General features: G+C 35.5%; 1 protein-coding gene and 1 pseudogene across 2 annotated transcripts in view; one reads left to right on the top strand and one right to left on the bottom strand.

Moving 5' to 3' along the window:
* mEFG1 (mitochondrial translation elongation factor G 1) overlaps nt 1–6,069 on the top strand; it is a 91,970-nt gene extending 85,901 nt beyond the window's left edge. Inside the window, exon 13 of the mRNA XM_089108226.1 lies at nt 5,651–6,069. Within this exon, the coding sequence (XP_088964352.1) occupies nt 5,651–5,836 (186 nt within the window). The 3' untranslated portion in view covers nt 5,837–6,069. The remainder of the gene's footprint in view (nt 1–5,650) is intronic.
* A 3,744-nt stretch (nt 6,070–9,813) lies between these two features.
* The window catches only part of LOC148955518 (glutamate receptor ionotropic, kainate 2-like), a 91,365-nt pseudogene continuing 84,112 nt past the window's right edge, over nt 9,814–17,066 (bottom strand). Inside the window, exon 15 of the transcript XR_016143627.1 lies at nt 9,814–10,013. The product of XR_016143627.1 is annotated as a glutamate receptor ionotropic, kainate 2-like (transcript). The remainder of the gene's footprint in view (nt 10,014–17,066) is intronic.

Genomic DNA, 17,066 nt, shown 5'->3' with positions numbered 1-17,066 from the left:
TACTATTGAAGCATAAATGAAACCCAAAACGAACAGAAATTAAATAAACAATCATAGCAAACAAACATACAACAGGTACTAATATAAATGAATAAACAAATCTTAAAACAAATAAAGCTTTAATTAAATATGCGAATTAACATTGAAACGAACAAAAATGAATTCAAAAAATAGTATGGTTACTGTCTCCTTCCCTAGCTGTAAAAGTCTAAAACCTACTATGTCATTGGCGCTTTACTGAAAATGAATTATATTCCAAATATTTGTTACGTATTTATTACGACATTGAAAATAAAAATGAAATTACGGTAAAGTTAAATTTTGAACTGGTGGGCTTTTCAGTAGCTGATATCATTATATATAAAATATTTAGTTTAATCTTATTTCTTCCCAAAACCGTTCACTACAAATTTAGTTTCACTACAAACAAAAATTTAGCTACTGCCTTTTTTCCTAACTTTAAAAATCTAAAGCCTACTGCGTCATTGACGCTTCACTGAAAGCGAATTATTACAAATATTCTCTTTTCCAGTTATTACAGCATTGAAATTGAAAATACAAATTTCACTATTCAAATTGTACTTATTATAAAAAGAATTTTACTTTAGCAATTTTATTTATTCAATAAGAATTAAACCTTTAGCCTCCTTATAGTATACTAAACGCTAAATGCATATTAAATGCGTTCAATACCTTGTGGCAGTTAAATTTTTCTCCGTGCACTATAAAATATTACGTTCAGATGCCTATTGGTACAGAAATTTTAGCCCACTACGTCACGGCAGGTGTGGGCGGTTCTAAAAGACAACGAGCTGAACATGATTGATGAAATCAGATTTCATCCGGGTTTTTAGCCTGTTGGCAAAATGGGTTCTGACTAACTGATATGTGATTCATTGAAGTTGCATTTATCTTAGGAAGTTTTTTTCTATTGTTCACCCAGGGCCTGTTTCACAAAACAACGCTGTTCGGTTGTTTGATAGTCTACAACTCCGGGATTGGATACGAAAGGTTTATGAGCGTTTGAGCTACCTGTTTCCAAAGTACAGGTTTTATATGCTCTTTTGTTCGCATTTAGCCACTGTATACACCTTGCCTGTTTTGAAATCATAGTGGACACGAGATCCTCAGTTCTCGATTATGACCTTGGGTTGGTCGTTTCAGCGTGGTCGACTTTTTCTGTCCTTCATAAAGGGATCAGAAGTTCGAATCATTTTGATCAAAATATTAAAAACTACTGACATATAGAGAGGGAGAAAAAAAGAAAATTAATTATAACCGAAAAAAAAGATACAACTTGAGCTTAAGGACCAACTGGAAAAGTAAAAAACTTGTTCAATGGGATGGTAAATGCCATACATTGCTAAAATAAAAATATGGTAACCAAACAAGTGCCTTTTCTCCTTAGGTGCTACAAAGCTTAAAAATAAACAATCATGTTGATATTACATTAGTTGCACTGAGAGTTCATTCCCAACCCACCTCCCCCAAAAAACACTTCCCAAAAGAATGAAACAGAATAAAAAACCATGCTTGCAAAAAAGAATCTCCTTAATTACCGTATCGAGTAAAGACATATAACCGATATTTTAATATTGTAATCAAGATGATTCTTACCTCTCATACCCCCATGAATGACAGGGAGTGTTAACCGCGTTGCAACAAATAATGGAGGATTAACGTTTATAGAGAACCGAATGCCAAAGTCATGAGCTGAGGGACTCAAGTACACTAATCTGTCAAAACGTGCCAGGTGTATGCTGTGTTGTACGAGTAGATCAATATGAATAAAAGTATATAACAGCCGCATATTCCAGAGTCAGGCACTGTCCATTAACGCCCATATGTATTCCGTGCCGAATCCTAGAACGGTAGACTATTCAACAACCGAATAGCGCTATTTTGTAAAACACGTACAGGATGAACAAGAAAAAACAAAAAGGTGTGCCAATTAGAGAAGAAAAAACATGTTTTAAGTTTTCTTATTATATCAACCACGGGACACTCTTTTACAAATATACCCAACATGGAGCCTGAAAGACGGTGTTTCATCCATGTAAACTCCAATGGGCGTACAGGAAAAGCATGCTTTAAAGTTCCACAAATTTCCTGAATCCGGGGTTGAAAGCCAGGAGACCGGAAAAATGACAAAATTTAACTTATTCAAAATAATTTTAAGCGTATTTACGCTCAGCCGTTAATGTACATTGTCAACTGTGTGCTTCATTGATGTCAGAAATAGTAGCTCTCCTGTTTTCGCAGTGTTTATAGCTACTATTTTATCAGTAAACAATGACACTGTCACATTTCGGCACTTGTTAATCGTAATTATTAACCTTAAAATAGCAACCTGGAACACAATAAGGCATTTCATTAATGGACAACTGGAAAAGAATGGGATCCACAACAGATCCTTGTGAAATTCCACAAACTGGTACCAGTTACTGAGGAAACTCTTTATAGTACCAAGAGATTTACCACGGACCCTATGCGTCTCAAATTTTCCCTAGAGCAGGCCATGATCAACTGTGTAAAAGCCTTTATAAAATCTGGAAGAATCAAATGGGGAGGAAAAATTTTCCTGGATTTAGATTATGCTGATGATTTAAGCATCCTAGATGAAAGTGTGGTCAAAATAAATGAACTTTTAGAGGTTTTGCGAGTTCGGGGTGCTAGAATAGGTTTGAAAATTAATTTTAAGAAAATTAAGTCGCTAGGACTAGGAATAAGTGAAGATGAAAAGGTGACGCTGGGTAACGAAACGATTGATCGGGTGGACAGCTTCACTTACCTTGGTAGTATTATTATTAAAGACGATGGGAGTCGTGAAGATATTAGAAATAGAATATCCAAGGTCCTGGTGTTTTTTCACATTTAAAAAAGTTTGGAAGAATAGGAAGATAAGTCTGCAAACCAAGATTAGAATATTGGAAGCTACAGGTACGGTTCTGAAGCCTGGGCGTGCCGAAAAGCAGATGAAGATTTGCTAGATGTTTTCCAGAGAAACTACCTACGGATTGTTCTGGGTAACCGGCTGACTGACCGTATTTTAAACAGTAGGCTGTACGAAAAGTGCGGCCTAATTCAGCTTTTTATGGCTATAATGAGAAAAAGATTGAGATGGCTAGGGCACGTCTGCGGATGAAGGATGACAGATTGCTGAAGATTGTCCTTTTTGGCCAACCGTCTAGGGCTAAACGGAAAGCAGGTTTTCCGTCGTTGGGGTAGGAGAAAGTCACAAAGAAAGATTTGAGGGAAATGGGAACTTCCTGTTAGAGTGTAAAGAGGAGGCTTTGAATTGATTGGGATAAAGGAGGAGCGTTCGTAGCTGTGTTGGCCTCAGGGGGTTTGGTGCTGCGGTGAGTTGTTAGTAGTAGTAGTAGTAAAAACACAGCCCTAACCTTAAAATCATTGTCCAAAGTCAGATTAGTTGCAATAGTTAGAAATAACAGTGCATCCTCAGTTTTTCCATTTGCTTGAAAACCGAACTGATTACTATTTGAAAAACTTAACTTCTCTAAAATAGAGACTTCTGGGCACTGATATATTTTTCAACTAGACGAGACGCAACAGGCAACTATGATACGGAGAAATAGTTTTTTTTTCGTAGAAAAGAGTTTTTATTAAATAAATGAATTAACAACAAATCTGGATTTATAAACTTACCAAGATCATTTATATCATGACCTCCATGTACCGGTGTCACCCTTGCCTTTTTTTAAATCTGTAAACTTCCCTTGTCAATGCCGATGCTTAGTAATTGGCGTTGAGTCATAGGAACACCAGATATAAATGAGATAATGCATTTAAGAATCTTTTGACTTGTTAAGTCACTACTCGAAAAACTATTTTTCATGTTGCACATAATAGCCCTTAGTTTATCCAAGCTGACCTTCCTTAAATGAAGTGAAATATCTATGTGGGACGGTAGTTTGGATCCAAAAGATTGTTCTTCTGCATGTAAGTCGTCTTCTCTGATTCTGGTTGATCTTTTGCATTATTTATAATTTTACTTACGAGAAATGATTTTGAAACTCATTATGCATCATATTGCACTCGGATGTTACCCCCCCCCCATTTAAAATCACTTCGGACCGTAGAATACCAGAATACTGGCCTGTAACATTATAAATTATTTGCCAAGTCTTCAGAGGATTGCCTTCCTACTATAGCAAGAAGTGGACATCCTTAACCTCGTACTGTAGTACCTTTTTTAGTCTTGTGGAAAACATTATTCAAACCGTTATCAATAAGACCATGTTGTTCCTTGTACTCATCCTTGAGTTTTATAACGTGTAACTTAAGCAGTCTATCACTTACATTTATTTTTCTTAGAAAATTCCTTGTTATCTACGGCTTCTTCCAATTTCGACTTTTAACATTCTTTACACTGCTCACTTCCGTAACCATTTCCAATGGCTTGTCATAAAAAGTGTCAATTTAATGCTTGGGTCTTTTTCATCACCAGACAAAGCTGTCCAACCTATTTAATCCAAGTTATTTTTCTTTAGGACGTGGGAGTCGAAACAAATTGGGAGCTAGATCTAACTCTGAAAAAATGCAATTTTTTGTCACTATTTTTTAATTTATCTAGAGGGAGGGGCTCTTCCTCCTTCTCCAATTGTAGGTGGAGGAGGGAGGCCCTTCTCCGTGCGGGTATCATGGGAAGGGCATTCTGTTCTTGCAAGAAAAAAAGACCTCAAATAAATATTTTGTACCCTTGTGTGAAAAAAATATCAAAATGCGGTAATACCCCAAAAGAGGAAACATTGGGTATTATATGTAAAGCCTGACAGCCTGATATAGAACCTTGATTAAGCGGAATTCTGTACTAATCGGTAAGAGGTTGGTCTTAGTTATGTCAACTGAAGACGAAATACTGGGTTGTTTTCCCTGGATTAAGTGGAGACTGGTTCCAAGTTGATAACTATGTTTTTTTCTGTTATCTGAATCTATGTAAAAAAAAAGAACAATTAATATTGTAGGAGTAACTGTGATAATAGAAGTATTGTCAGTAGTAGTGCAGGTAAGACTACTCAGTGTAGTTCTGGTAGGGTTAGTCGAGGTAGGAGAAATGACGTTGGAATGGTCGAGGCAGGAGCAACGTTGTAGGAATAGTCATGGCAGGAGTAATTTATCATAGTAGTCATGGTAGCACCTGTCATTTTAGAAATGGTAGTGGTAGGAGTAGTAATAGCAATAGCCTTTAAATATTGTTCAAATACTGTTTTGACTTTCCTTTCTTCCAGGTTATAAAGAACTTCATAATGAAATAAAGTTTCTAAGTTCCTTTTCTCGGAAGATAACGATACGGGTCAAATTAACTAGAGAAAAACCCTTCAGAAACCAATGAAGTCCTTGCGGGCATTCAGAAAACATTCAGAAATGAATGAATGAAAATGTGATGCTCTTTTAGTTTTCCTCTTTTAAATTTACTTAAGCGAAGAAATATAGACAAATAGAGTTCAGCAACCGACTCGGCATGAAAGTCTGACCGAGGAAAGGTATATAAATCAGTTCACCGTTTTCGCAATATGTCCACGGGTGGGGTAATATTATATGGACGGGGAAGAGGTTCTTCCTATCTTCCACTTCAGTGTTGTTTCACAAGCTTCGTTAGAAAAAGGAAATTACATCATTTGTTTTATAGGTACCGTTGAATGACATGTTTGGATATGCATCAGAACTGCGTTCAGCGACACAAGGCAAAGGAGAATTTAGTATGGACTATAGCCGATACTCGCCAGCATTACCTGAAGTACAAGCAGAAATAGTCAGAATATATCAAGAGTCATTCAGTATAGCCCAAAATCAAAAGGCTGGCAAAAAGAGATAATTGTATAATTAGGAATTATTGTTTTCTACTTCTTCATAAGAGACACTTTTAAATAAAATAATTAATCTATTTATTTGTAGCTAAAGTGTTTTCATGGTTAAAAGTGAGAAATGAAATTTGTTGCAAATGAAGCAAAGATAAATCCCACAAATGGAAATGAGTCCGCATTATTAAACTGTTGATATTTACATGAACATTTCGCCTTAGCCAAGTTCATTGATACTAGCTGATTACCCTTAGAGTAACCCCTCTTCTTTCTCTATCCACCAGATTTTCAAATCAAGCTTTTGTCCCGAGACAAGAGAGGCTAGAACCTCCACTGTTTGGATGCCTCAACTGGTGTCCCTTTTGCTAACTCTTATTAGTCGCAGTGAAAAAAAAACAACTTTTTTCCCCTTTCTTCAAAAATTCACTTAGAACATACCACTTTTTTGAATCAGGGCAGCCGGTTAGACGGATTCTACTATCATAGTTTGAAATTTTGAAGGGAGATCATGTTGCATAACATCATAAAATTGGCCTTCTTAGAAAATATTTTTTATTCTAACGGCACTGCAAGCTTCTTGCTCTGTTTTGGACCAACTTTAAAGAAAAAATTGAGCTCCGGGTACTCAATCTCCACAGGATATCTCGGTGTTAGACTAAAGCTTCTTCTTAGCTGACAGAGCATTAGTTGCACGAGCTAGCTAAATATATATAAAAAAAACAAATTTAATAACCAACTGACCATTTCGTCGACGCTCTACCAGATAGACAGGAGCTCTCTCCTTATAAGCTTTGACTATGTTTTTTGAATTCCGACCTGATGTGATACCTTATCTTTCGATCGAGGGTGTTAGTCCTATTTTGTTTAAAAACCGAGAAAAGTAGTCATCAACTTCAATCAGATTCTCTGATTCTTTCATATTTCTATTCTCGCCTAAGGGAGCGAGCTCACATGAGCTGCTAAGTAGGCTTTGCATATTTTATATATTACATATTGTTAACATATTTTCATTTATGTCATCGGGTAGATCATCTTCAGCTGCATCAAACTCTTGCTCTCTAGGTGTAGTATAGGGCTAGCCTATATCTGGCCCCTTAGACCTGGGGGGCCAGGGGGGATGCCATTTTAGTATTACAGGCACACCTGTAGTCATTACTATTATATTTGAGAGTATAGAATGGAAATTCACATGATGAATTTCTTTTTCTCGTTTAATAGCCCAAGCCTACAGCAGATTCTACATCTAATTTAACTCACACATCAAGCTTAAAGCCTTGAAATAGACCATGAAGTGATCTAGGCTACTTTTTGAAAACCTTCTTAATCAGGAAAATAGCCTAGGACCTACTTCAAATTTTGATGATTGCTCGAAATTTTTTCTTTCCCACCATTTTTTATTTCAAATATGGCCGGTTTAAAATAAAAATTTATTCCGACAAATATTGAGACTGTTTTGCCAAGGAATGACTGAAGAAGCTAACCTACTAAGGAAATCTATGGAAAAAAGCAGATTCGGAAAGCTTCAGCCCAGCATTACCGTAACAAAGTTAGTGAACTCTTTAAAGCACTACCAAAGCAGCGGTATAATACAGTCAAGAAAGTTAGCGGTAAAATAGTCAAAAATGTTGACTTTAATCTTGATGTTACCCCTGAAACTACAGCTAATTCACCAAATAAAAACTTTGCCGCCATTGTACAAACTCTCTCCTCCCTCGTGTAAGAATCCATGTCCCCACCACCAGACCAGGATATCCCTGTAATACAAGGTGTTGATGTTGAGGTGAAAATATGTAAACTAAAGAGAACTTCAATATGCCCCCTTGATATTCCTATTGATTTAGTAAAAGCATTTCCTGATAAATTATCAATACCTTTATTAAATATTTTTAACATAATAACTAGATGTAGTTCATTTCCTAAATGCTGGAAAAAAGGATACATTGCACTCATACAGAAGAAAGGTGCTAGTTTGGATTTTTATGGAGTCCATCCAATTACCTTAACACCAATACTCTCTAAGCTGTATGAGAGCTTCGCAGCAGATTGGCTTAAAAAGACGATTCTTGAACTTACAGATGAACAACAATTCGGAAATATGAAAGATTTATCAACGACACATTGCCTGGTCAGTCTCCTCGATATTGTATATAAACTACTTAACGAGCCAACCTGGCTGAATCTCCTTTTAATTGACCTCCAATAGGCTTTTGATCTTGTTAGTCATAATGTTTTAGTTGAAAAATTGCTGAACGAATTTAAAGTACCTCATTTTATAGTCAGTATTATAGCATCTTTTCTGTCAAATAGGAGTCAAGTTATTTAGTATAAATTATTCTTCTGATTTAGTAATATTCTGATATTCTGATATTATTCTTCTGATCTTCTGATTTACTCCCTATTTCTTGTGGTTTTTCGAAAAATAAAAGTACGGTAGATATGGAGTGAATACATTGTTCACAGATCAGTTACCCAAATCTATAAAAACAAACAGTGGGCAAAATTGAGAAACAATATTCTTGGTTGGGTTTTGTTTGAATGTACCGACCATCTTCTGGGGGAAATGTCCATATTTATTTGGTGTTTGTTTACAAATTATAGTATAGATAATTTTTAGTATAGTTTTAGTTATAGTATAGGTATTTTTGTGAATTTCTATCATCACTGTCTATTAAAAGGATTTTATCCCTATTTGAACTTTTATTTAAATTATAGTATGTAGAATATTCTAAATGCATGTTAGAATAGGCTTCAACAGTTCGGCGCCTTAAAAGGGTACCTGGGATTGACGGTCAAAAAAGCTCTCCTTATTTTGCAATACTTTTTCTTTTCTTTTTGGCTTTATGAAATTAAAGCTTTGAAGTCGAGTGTTTTGACACTAAAACCTCAAAATGTAAAACTTTGTCTTAATGAGATAGCTTTGAAAGACTTAATTAGTCAAAAGGCTGGTAATTGTATAGAAGGATGATCGCTAAGACTAACAGTGAGATAACAAGTTATTGACAGTACTAAATAGTTTACGAAAAGAATTTTGAAGTTCAGCAGCGCCAAAATTATCTAGGAATAGAGGGGTTCGGCAAACATTAAAGCCTAAGTTCTCCCATTTGTGCGTGTATATCTTTCTTACATTCTGAGAAGATATTGAAAAATGGAAAAGGCGGGACAATATAGTTTGTACAAAGGTAACGATGTGGCTTTAGCAGTAAGTATGTGATCTGTGACACAACCATTCATAAGATAATGAATCAAAAGCAGAGGTTTGCTCCTTCGGTGTTCTCAACAGTCTTACCTCCTTCACCTCCGACAATATTTCTCCTTACCTCCCCTCCAGTAAAAATAAAGGTACTCCCGTACTATGCAGAACACACTCGAGAAGTAAAGTTAGGTTAATCATAACGAAATATATCAGAACATGATGAATGTTTAATATTTTAGTTTATATAATAGTATAATTTGGGCTATATATTGTCAAATTAGGGGTGGGGAGGGGGGGTGGAGTAACCTAACCTTATCCCCACCCTCTGATATTCAAATATATAGCCCAAATTATACAAGTCCAATGCATTCTGTCACCCGTTATTTGTCTTTGTGGCTATGAAACCGGATGGACACTTTATTGTTCGAGCCTCGGTTAAAAACTGAATGTTGTCTGTTGGTAATTTAGAAACCAAGGTTGTCCAAGTTCAGTCAAGGGTATGGAACTTGAGTGAATAAAGCAATGGCTACACACCTTTTAGTTGGCAAACTATATTATGTGGTGGCCTATCATCCCAAAAGGGATGGGCTCTCGTCAAGCAAATGATATTGCTATTTTTTTTTGTTCTTCAGAGAAAACATAAGGAAAGTTCATCTGAGCATTTATTAATCTTTGATCCAAAGTCACTCTATACAAGCTTTTATTATAAACACAAATTTAAGATGGCTTCAGGATTTAAACAAAATAGAAAAGGTGATCACAATCTAAATTTCTTTGAATACAGTACAATGTCATTTACTACGAATTGGAGTTGTTATTTGAATTTGGTCCATTACTTTTCCAAATCGCAGACCTATTGACTGAATTCCGATTGATGTTGCTGTCAGAGTCACCGATTCTTTGTCGCTTTCTAACTGGTTTTGTGTCTTCTCCTGAACAGCTCAAAGCAAACTTCAGCTCTTTAAACATTTCAGCTTTGATACTTTCCACCTCGTCGCCTGTAAATAAAAGTTAGTATCAAGAGTCTTGGGGAAAAAACGCCACCCAAATAAAACCTAAATAAATGTGGAAAATGTAATTTCACTTAACTATATTCTTCAACAGGAATAGTAAAGGCTGAAACATCCTAATGAGTTAAAAAAGATAAAACAGATAGGCAGGTGTTTTAGAGGTTTACTGCTTTAATCATCTTAATCAACTTAAAGCCTTTATTCGATCTTTTAAAAGACTCTGTCGTGTTATTTGTTTTGTGGCCTAAAACCATCCTGAATAAATTGTGTTCTCCTCGAAACGGATAGGCTAATCTTCTTTCCCGTGAATGGTGCTCATGTCATGTCAGCACAAAAGGAGTGTAGAGCAGTTGGGAAACCTCTCAATTGGTACAGTAGATGCATATATTAAATGATCATCATTAACCATCATTGTTATATTAAGTATTCTAAGCTATCATGTGCATTATGAATGTTTAGCTTTTGGTCGAAGAATACTGAAAAAGCAAAGAAATCAATTCGGTCCTTTTTACGTAATATATTCAATTTTTCATTTTCATTTCACTCAATATGTTTGAACCATGTTATTTATTTCTTTAATTGATTTGGTTACTACCTAGTTTGGCAATCACTAGAAGCATATAATGCTAATTCAATAGAACATTGAAAAGGTAAATAGAACCTCGATAACTCGATTCAGCTGTTGGATTTTAAGAGAAAACTACGGTCTTGATATGTCTGACCAAGGGTGTATTCAGGATTTTTGGTCAGGGGATGGGGTGCAAAAAACTTCACAAAACATATCAAGAATTTGTTCATTTGCATTTTGTTGCTGTTTTAAGAGCCGCACAAAAATTTCAGGGGGTATAAACCCGGTAACATCCCTCTCCTGGACACGGCTTTTTGTCTGACTATTACGAAGGAGTGATGTCTGTTAAAGACGAAAGTCCGTCAAGCAAAAGGCCTGTTTGTGATTGTGTTTTTTAGAATAAATCACAAAATATACCGCCAGGAAAATTTCCATTAACAGACTGATAGTACTGCAATATGTAATTATAAATAATGCTGAGATAGCAATCCTTAAAGACTTAATTTCTAAAACGTTCAACTACGTTGAACAAAATGGCTATCTAAAAATTTTGATTGGATGTGTTTGGGGAAAAGCTGGGCGTCAGAGGGGGGTTAGTTGCCCTCCAATCGCTTTCGACTATTAAAAAAGGCAATAGCCCTTTGGATTTGCAGTAAAATAAGCCCCTTTTGTAGTTTCTATAACAACCCTTTCTATTAAGGCCTAACGTATCCCCATGGCTTATATTAAGACCCCTCCCCCGAGGGCGTTATCATCCTCAAAGACCTAATTTCCAGAACTTTCAACTACGTTTAACAAAATAGCTATCTCAGAATTTTGATTAGATGTGTTTAGATAAATGGTGGGCGTGAGAGGGGGTTAGTTGCCCATCAATCACTTTAGACTATTAAAAAGGGCACTAGCCATTTCAATTTCCAATTGAATGATCCCTTTTTGAAGCTTCTGCGACAACGCTTTCTATTAAAACCTTATATGCCCCCAGGGCATAACTTATAACCATTGCCCTGAGGGCTCTGGGGGGGGGGAGTTCATCCTCAAAGACATAATTTCCAGAACTTTCAACTGAGTTGAACAAAATGGCTATCTCAAAATTTTGATTGGATTCGTTTGGGAAAGGGTGGGCGTTAGAGAAGGGATAGTTGCCCTCGAATCACTTTCAACTATTAAAAAGGGTACTAGCCCTTTCAATTTCCAGTCAAATGAGCCCTTACTGAAGTTTCTACGACAAAGCTTTCTATAAGAACCTTATAAGCCCCCCAGGGCATAACTTACAACCCTTGCCCCTATGTGGAAATCAACTATGTTGAACAAAATAGCTATCTCAAAATTTTGATTGGATGTGTTTGGGGAAATGGTGGAAGATGTGTTAGTTGCCTTCCAATAACTTTTGACTATTAAAAAGGGCACTAGCCATTCCAATTTCCAATCAAATGAGCCGTTTTCGAAGTTTCTACGACAACTCCTTCGATACAAAGTGCCCTGGTCTGGAAAAAAAATAATACATTGTGCCAACATCGTTCTTTACTTACGCGCCAAGGTGGTTTAGCAGTATTAGTAAAAGAAGGTATATTTTTTCGACGCTTTGCAAATCTGGAAACTTCTCATGAGGAAGTGCTTTTTGAAGTAATGGTGACTGAAAATAATCTTGGAAAAAACGATATAGTTTTTTGCGTATTTCGACCGCCTTCCTCTCCAGCCAAGTCATTCCTCTCTAAGCTCCATGATTGTTTGCATAAGCCTCATTTTCAAAAGATGTTATCCATTCGGGAGATTTCAATATTGACCTTCTAGAAGCTTCGAATGAATCTTCTGTCTTCTTATGCTTTTCTTTGCTTTTCTGATTATTTGATTCCTACTTACCTGATACCTACGAGAATTTCACCTAGTTCTGCTTCTCTCATTGATAATATTTTTACGTCTTTACCAGCTCATGCAAATTTTGCTGTTTTAAGTGATATATCGGATCATTTTCTGTTAATTTTAGATTTGACTTTTACTTATAAAATACCGCAGGTAAGTATGGAACGTCAAGTACGATTTATAAATAAAATAACATTAAAGCATCTGAATGAAAGCCTTGGTCTGGAGGATTGGCAGGAGGTTATATCTACGGAGGATACAGATATGGCAACTGATATTTTTCTAAGAAAATTGAAATCCTGCTTTGATTCTAGTTGCCCATTTGTTACGAATAAAATCCACAGAGAAAATATTTCTCTAAGGCCGTGGATTACTTCTGGAATTTTAATATTAGTAAAGAAAAAATCATTCTTTTAAAAGCAGTTAAAGAATGTAACTGGTTATAACATTAAAAATTTTAATTTTTCAAAAATAAATTAATCACAGTGATACGACTGTCGAAACAACGACATTATAAAATCTTTTGAAGAAGCTCCAGATTCTCCTCGTAAAACGTGGTCTTTAATTAATTCTTTTAGAAAAAGAAAGAAATTCTAAGTTTCCTGAAGTTATTAGTTTGGAGGATGGATCGACTACTAATAAGTCGGAGGAAGTGGCTGACATTTTTAATGAATGTTTTGCTAATATAGGAGAGGAAATTGCTACATCAATAATGAACCAGTTCGACTGACGCAGTAATAAACATTTTTCTTCTTACCTTCCATCTCCTCAAGGTAATTCAGTTTCTCTTGGGGCTATATCTCAGTTTGAAGTAACAAAAATAGCTTGTGATCTAAATACAGGTAATACAGCGGGAACCGACGGGTATAGTTCTATAATTGTTAAAGAAATTTTGTCTACAGTAATTTTACCATTACAGCATATAATTAATCTTTCATTTAAAACTGGAGTTTTCCCATCTGCTTTTAAAAAAGCGAGGATAATTCTACTTCACAAAGGTGACTCTCCTTAAAACCCATCCAATTACCGCCCATTTCCATCTTGCCAGCTCTTTCAAAAATAATGGAGAAGGCAATTTATAAAAGGTTTTATGAAATTCAGAATACGTCCAATTTCTTCACAAAGTCTCAATTTGGTTTTAGGTCTGGAAACAATACCGAACACGCTATCCTTGCCCTCATTTAATATATTCATGAATGCTTAGATGGAGGAGAAATTTCAGCAACAATACTTTTAGATTTTAAAAAAAGTATTCGATACTATATCCCATTGTATTCTTTTTTGTAAATTGGATATTTGTGGTGTGCGCGAACCGGCGTTGGATCTATTTAAATCTTATCTGGATAACAGAAAGCAAAAAACAGATGAAGGCAATTTCCTCTCTCAAGCTGTTCCTCATTCTTCAAAGGCGTGGGTACCTCAGGGCTATGTCCTAGGTCCTCCGGTTTTTCTAATTTATATAAGTGATATTCACCGCGCTTTGGCAATCCCGTGTCCCAACACACATTTTGATGATGATGCGACAATTTCACTTTCTGAGCGGAATGACGAGGAGTTGGTTGCGGAACTGGATGCTGCATTTTATGATGTTCTTGATTGGTGTTCATAGAATTTTATTGCTTTGAATTTATCGAAAACTAATTTCATAATTTAAAGTAGAAAGTCAAATATTTGCCCTCGCATTTCCCGAGTCACTTCTTCAAGATATATATTACCAATATCTCGGGTGGAAACGATAACGTAACTGGGACTTGCGATTTTAAAACATACATTCGAAAACTACGCTCAAAGATTTCAAGGTGTGTTGGTTTAATGCGAAGTTTGAAGCATTATTTGCCTTACTTATCTTTACGAAGAATTTATTTTGCTCTGATTCAGTCTAATATTAATTATTGTTCTATAGTATACTTATCTACATTTAAAAGCCATATTAAACCAATACAGATTTTTCAAAATAAAGTCCAAGAATCCCAAAACTTTTTATTCCACCACCTATTACACTTCCAAATAAGTCTTCTACAGTATCTTTATATACCAATCTACATATAATATACCAATCTACAGATGAAGTCTTATTTTTTAAGGTGGGTTTGAATAAAAATGAAATTAAGCTATTAATTGAAATGAGGGCTGATAGTTTGCCACTGGGCCAAAGAAGAAAGTTTATCGGGATGGAAAAGCCAAAGGCTGGTCCTTATTTTTGTCCTATGTGTGGGGGTTTAGACGAGAGCATGTATCACTTGATGTGTTAATGTGAGGAGCTGAGTGATTGGAGACTGGAAGTGTTTGGTAGGGGGGATTATGATTTAGAGGGGTAGGTAAATGTGTGTGCGGATGAGGGTTTTATGGGTATCAGAAGCTTGGCACAATTCCTTCGTCTCGCGAATCATAGAAGTAGATTTCTGTAGGATTATGTTAGGTTATGTGCAATTTCTTTGTAATTGTTCTTTGTTTATATGTTTTGACATGGCCTATGGGCTTTTAGCGCAAATAAATTCTATTCTATACTTCCAATTTTTCAACAATTTATTTTAGGAGCAATTCTTTTCAAATTTAATTATGACATTAAGAAATTTCCGCCATATTACCTTAATCAGAGTTTGTTCTCCCAATCACAAGATTTACATAATTATAACTCTAAGCAAAAAAAAGTATCTACATTTACAAGTATAGTACAGAGAGATCTAAATTCGCTCCGTTTGTATCGATAGCCCGGTGCTGGGATGCTCACAAGGATCTTATTGATAAATTTACTTCTATCCTCTTAATAAAAAAGAATCTTAAATTTCATTTAGTTCAAAATTATCTTTAATTTAGCGTCTATTTAATAAGGTATTGTTTTTTATATGGGTTGTTGCTCAGGTCGATAGTGGGCCTCTCGGCCTAGCTGCCACTTTCATATTACTGTTGTGTTATCTTTACCGTTGTGTTCATCTTTGTACTGTAATTTTATTTGTTATTTTATCTTTGTCTATGCCCAGTTTTTTTTAATCTCTCCCTATGGGCCTGTGTCAAATATATACTCGTTTATATTTGACACTGCTCGTACTGCTATGTATACGTAAAAAATAAAATGATTGAATATGAACATGCAGTATTTTGGGGATTGTTTTATTTATTTGTTTGTTGTTGCTTGTTTTTTTTTTGTCTTTTTCTTTATATGTTTCGTTTTATTTAAATTAAAGCTTTTTACGTTGATAGACCCCATTGGACGTGGATTCAAAACATTCGGATTTTTATTACTTAAGGTTTGGTGTTGTTTTTCTTCTTTTTTCGTTCCACTGTCTTATTTAAATTATACCTGTTTTTCTCTCTCTTGAATTCTGTAAATTATTTTGATAAAATATGCTTGTCGCAAGACACTAAGAAATGGCTATCCTTGAAGTAAATGTAGCCAAGAAACTACCACAACATTGTACTGCTGTATGACCACAAGCGGATTTGTGCTAAGATGCGTTTTTTTTTCAGTTCAAATATTTGATAATTAAGTGCTTGATAAACTCCAATTTGGGAAATTCACGAATAAACAACCGAACATTATCTAAATAAAATTAAAAATATGCGCAACTCAAGCATAAGCTCTAAATTTGAAGCTCCTCAAACCACATCCCGTCAAAATTTACCTTGTTGAGAACTAAAGGATTATTTTTGTTCGAGTATGTTCAGTGCCATTGTTTTTTCTCTTTTTGTTATGGCCCCCAATTTACCAGGTATTTTTTTCTAAACACTATTTGATGTGTTAAATTAAGCGCAGAAAATAAGCTAGGAAACATTAACCTCACTACCTAGAAACATTGGCTTATCATTTTACTTAATATTCGAATTAGGAAGGTTCTACTGCGACCTATTGCAACAATTGATGTGACGGGGGGGGGAGGTTCTGGGCTGCCGATAAATTTTTTCAAACAGGAAAAACGAATATAAACTGAAAATTCTGCAAAATTTAGGAGGGCCGTAAGAATCATGGCATTTTTGAAGACTTTGGTCTTTACCTCCCACTTCCCCTCCCCTGTATACATTCATGTGTGTAATGTCTACTGTAGACTGAGTTGAATGAATAAACATGAAACGCCAGGTACCAGTCTAGCTGACAAGCGGCTGGAAACGAGCACCATATTGCTCTTCCAGATCTATTGTAAAGCCTTCTAAATCCAAAAGCCTTCTTTTGAATAGTTTTAGAGTAAATAAAATTAGCTAAATTTTTGCTGGTCGGGTAGATTTTGTTCTTCTTCTTTGTAAACAAAGTTTAGGCTGTTATCAGTGTCGAAACTGATATTGGTGTCTGGCAAACCTTGATGTAAAAGGATCAAATATTCCCTGTTGGGCATTATGGAGAGCTCCAGATCTTAATTGTACCGCATACAAGTAAGTGAATCTGCAATGAAGAAGAAGCAAATATCACCTGCAAGTTTTCTAGCCTTCCAGAAGAATTCGAAGAGTCCAACAATACTTGCTGCAATCAAGCCAAGCAATAAAACAACGAAAACACCTCCTACGTTGGCCAGTCCAAGCTCATTAGCCGAAGATAAACTCTTGGATTCTTTCTGAAACATGAAATATCAAGGATTATCTTTAACGTGATGGCTGATTTGAGAAACCTCAGCATTATATAC

The sequence above is a fragment of the Artemia sp. Qi Xiang Cuo genome, chromosome 2 (genome assembly GCF_049724085.1).
Source record: "Artemia sp. Qi Xiang Cuo chromosome 2, ASM4972408v1, whole genome shotgun sequence".
Taxonomy (NCBI): Eukaryota; Metazoa; Arthropoda; class Branchiopoda; order Anostraca; family Artemiidae; genus Artemia; species Artemia sp. Qi Xiang Cuo.
Note: the sequence above shows the minus strand (reverse complement) of the source record. Positions and strands in the feature narration are given on the sequence as shown.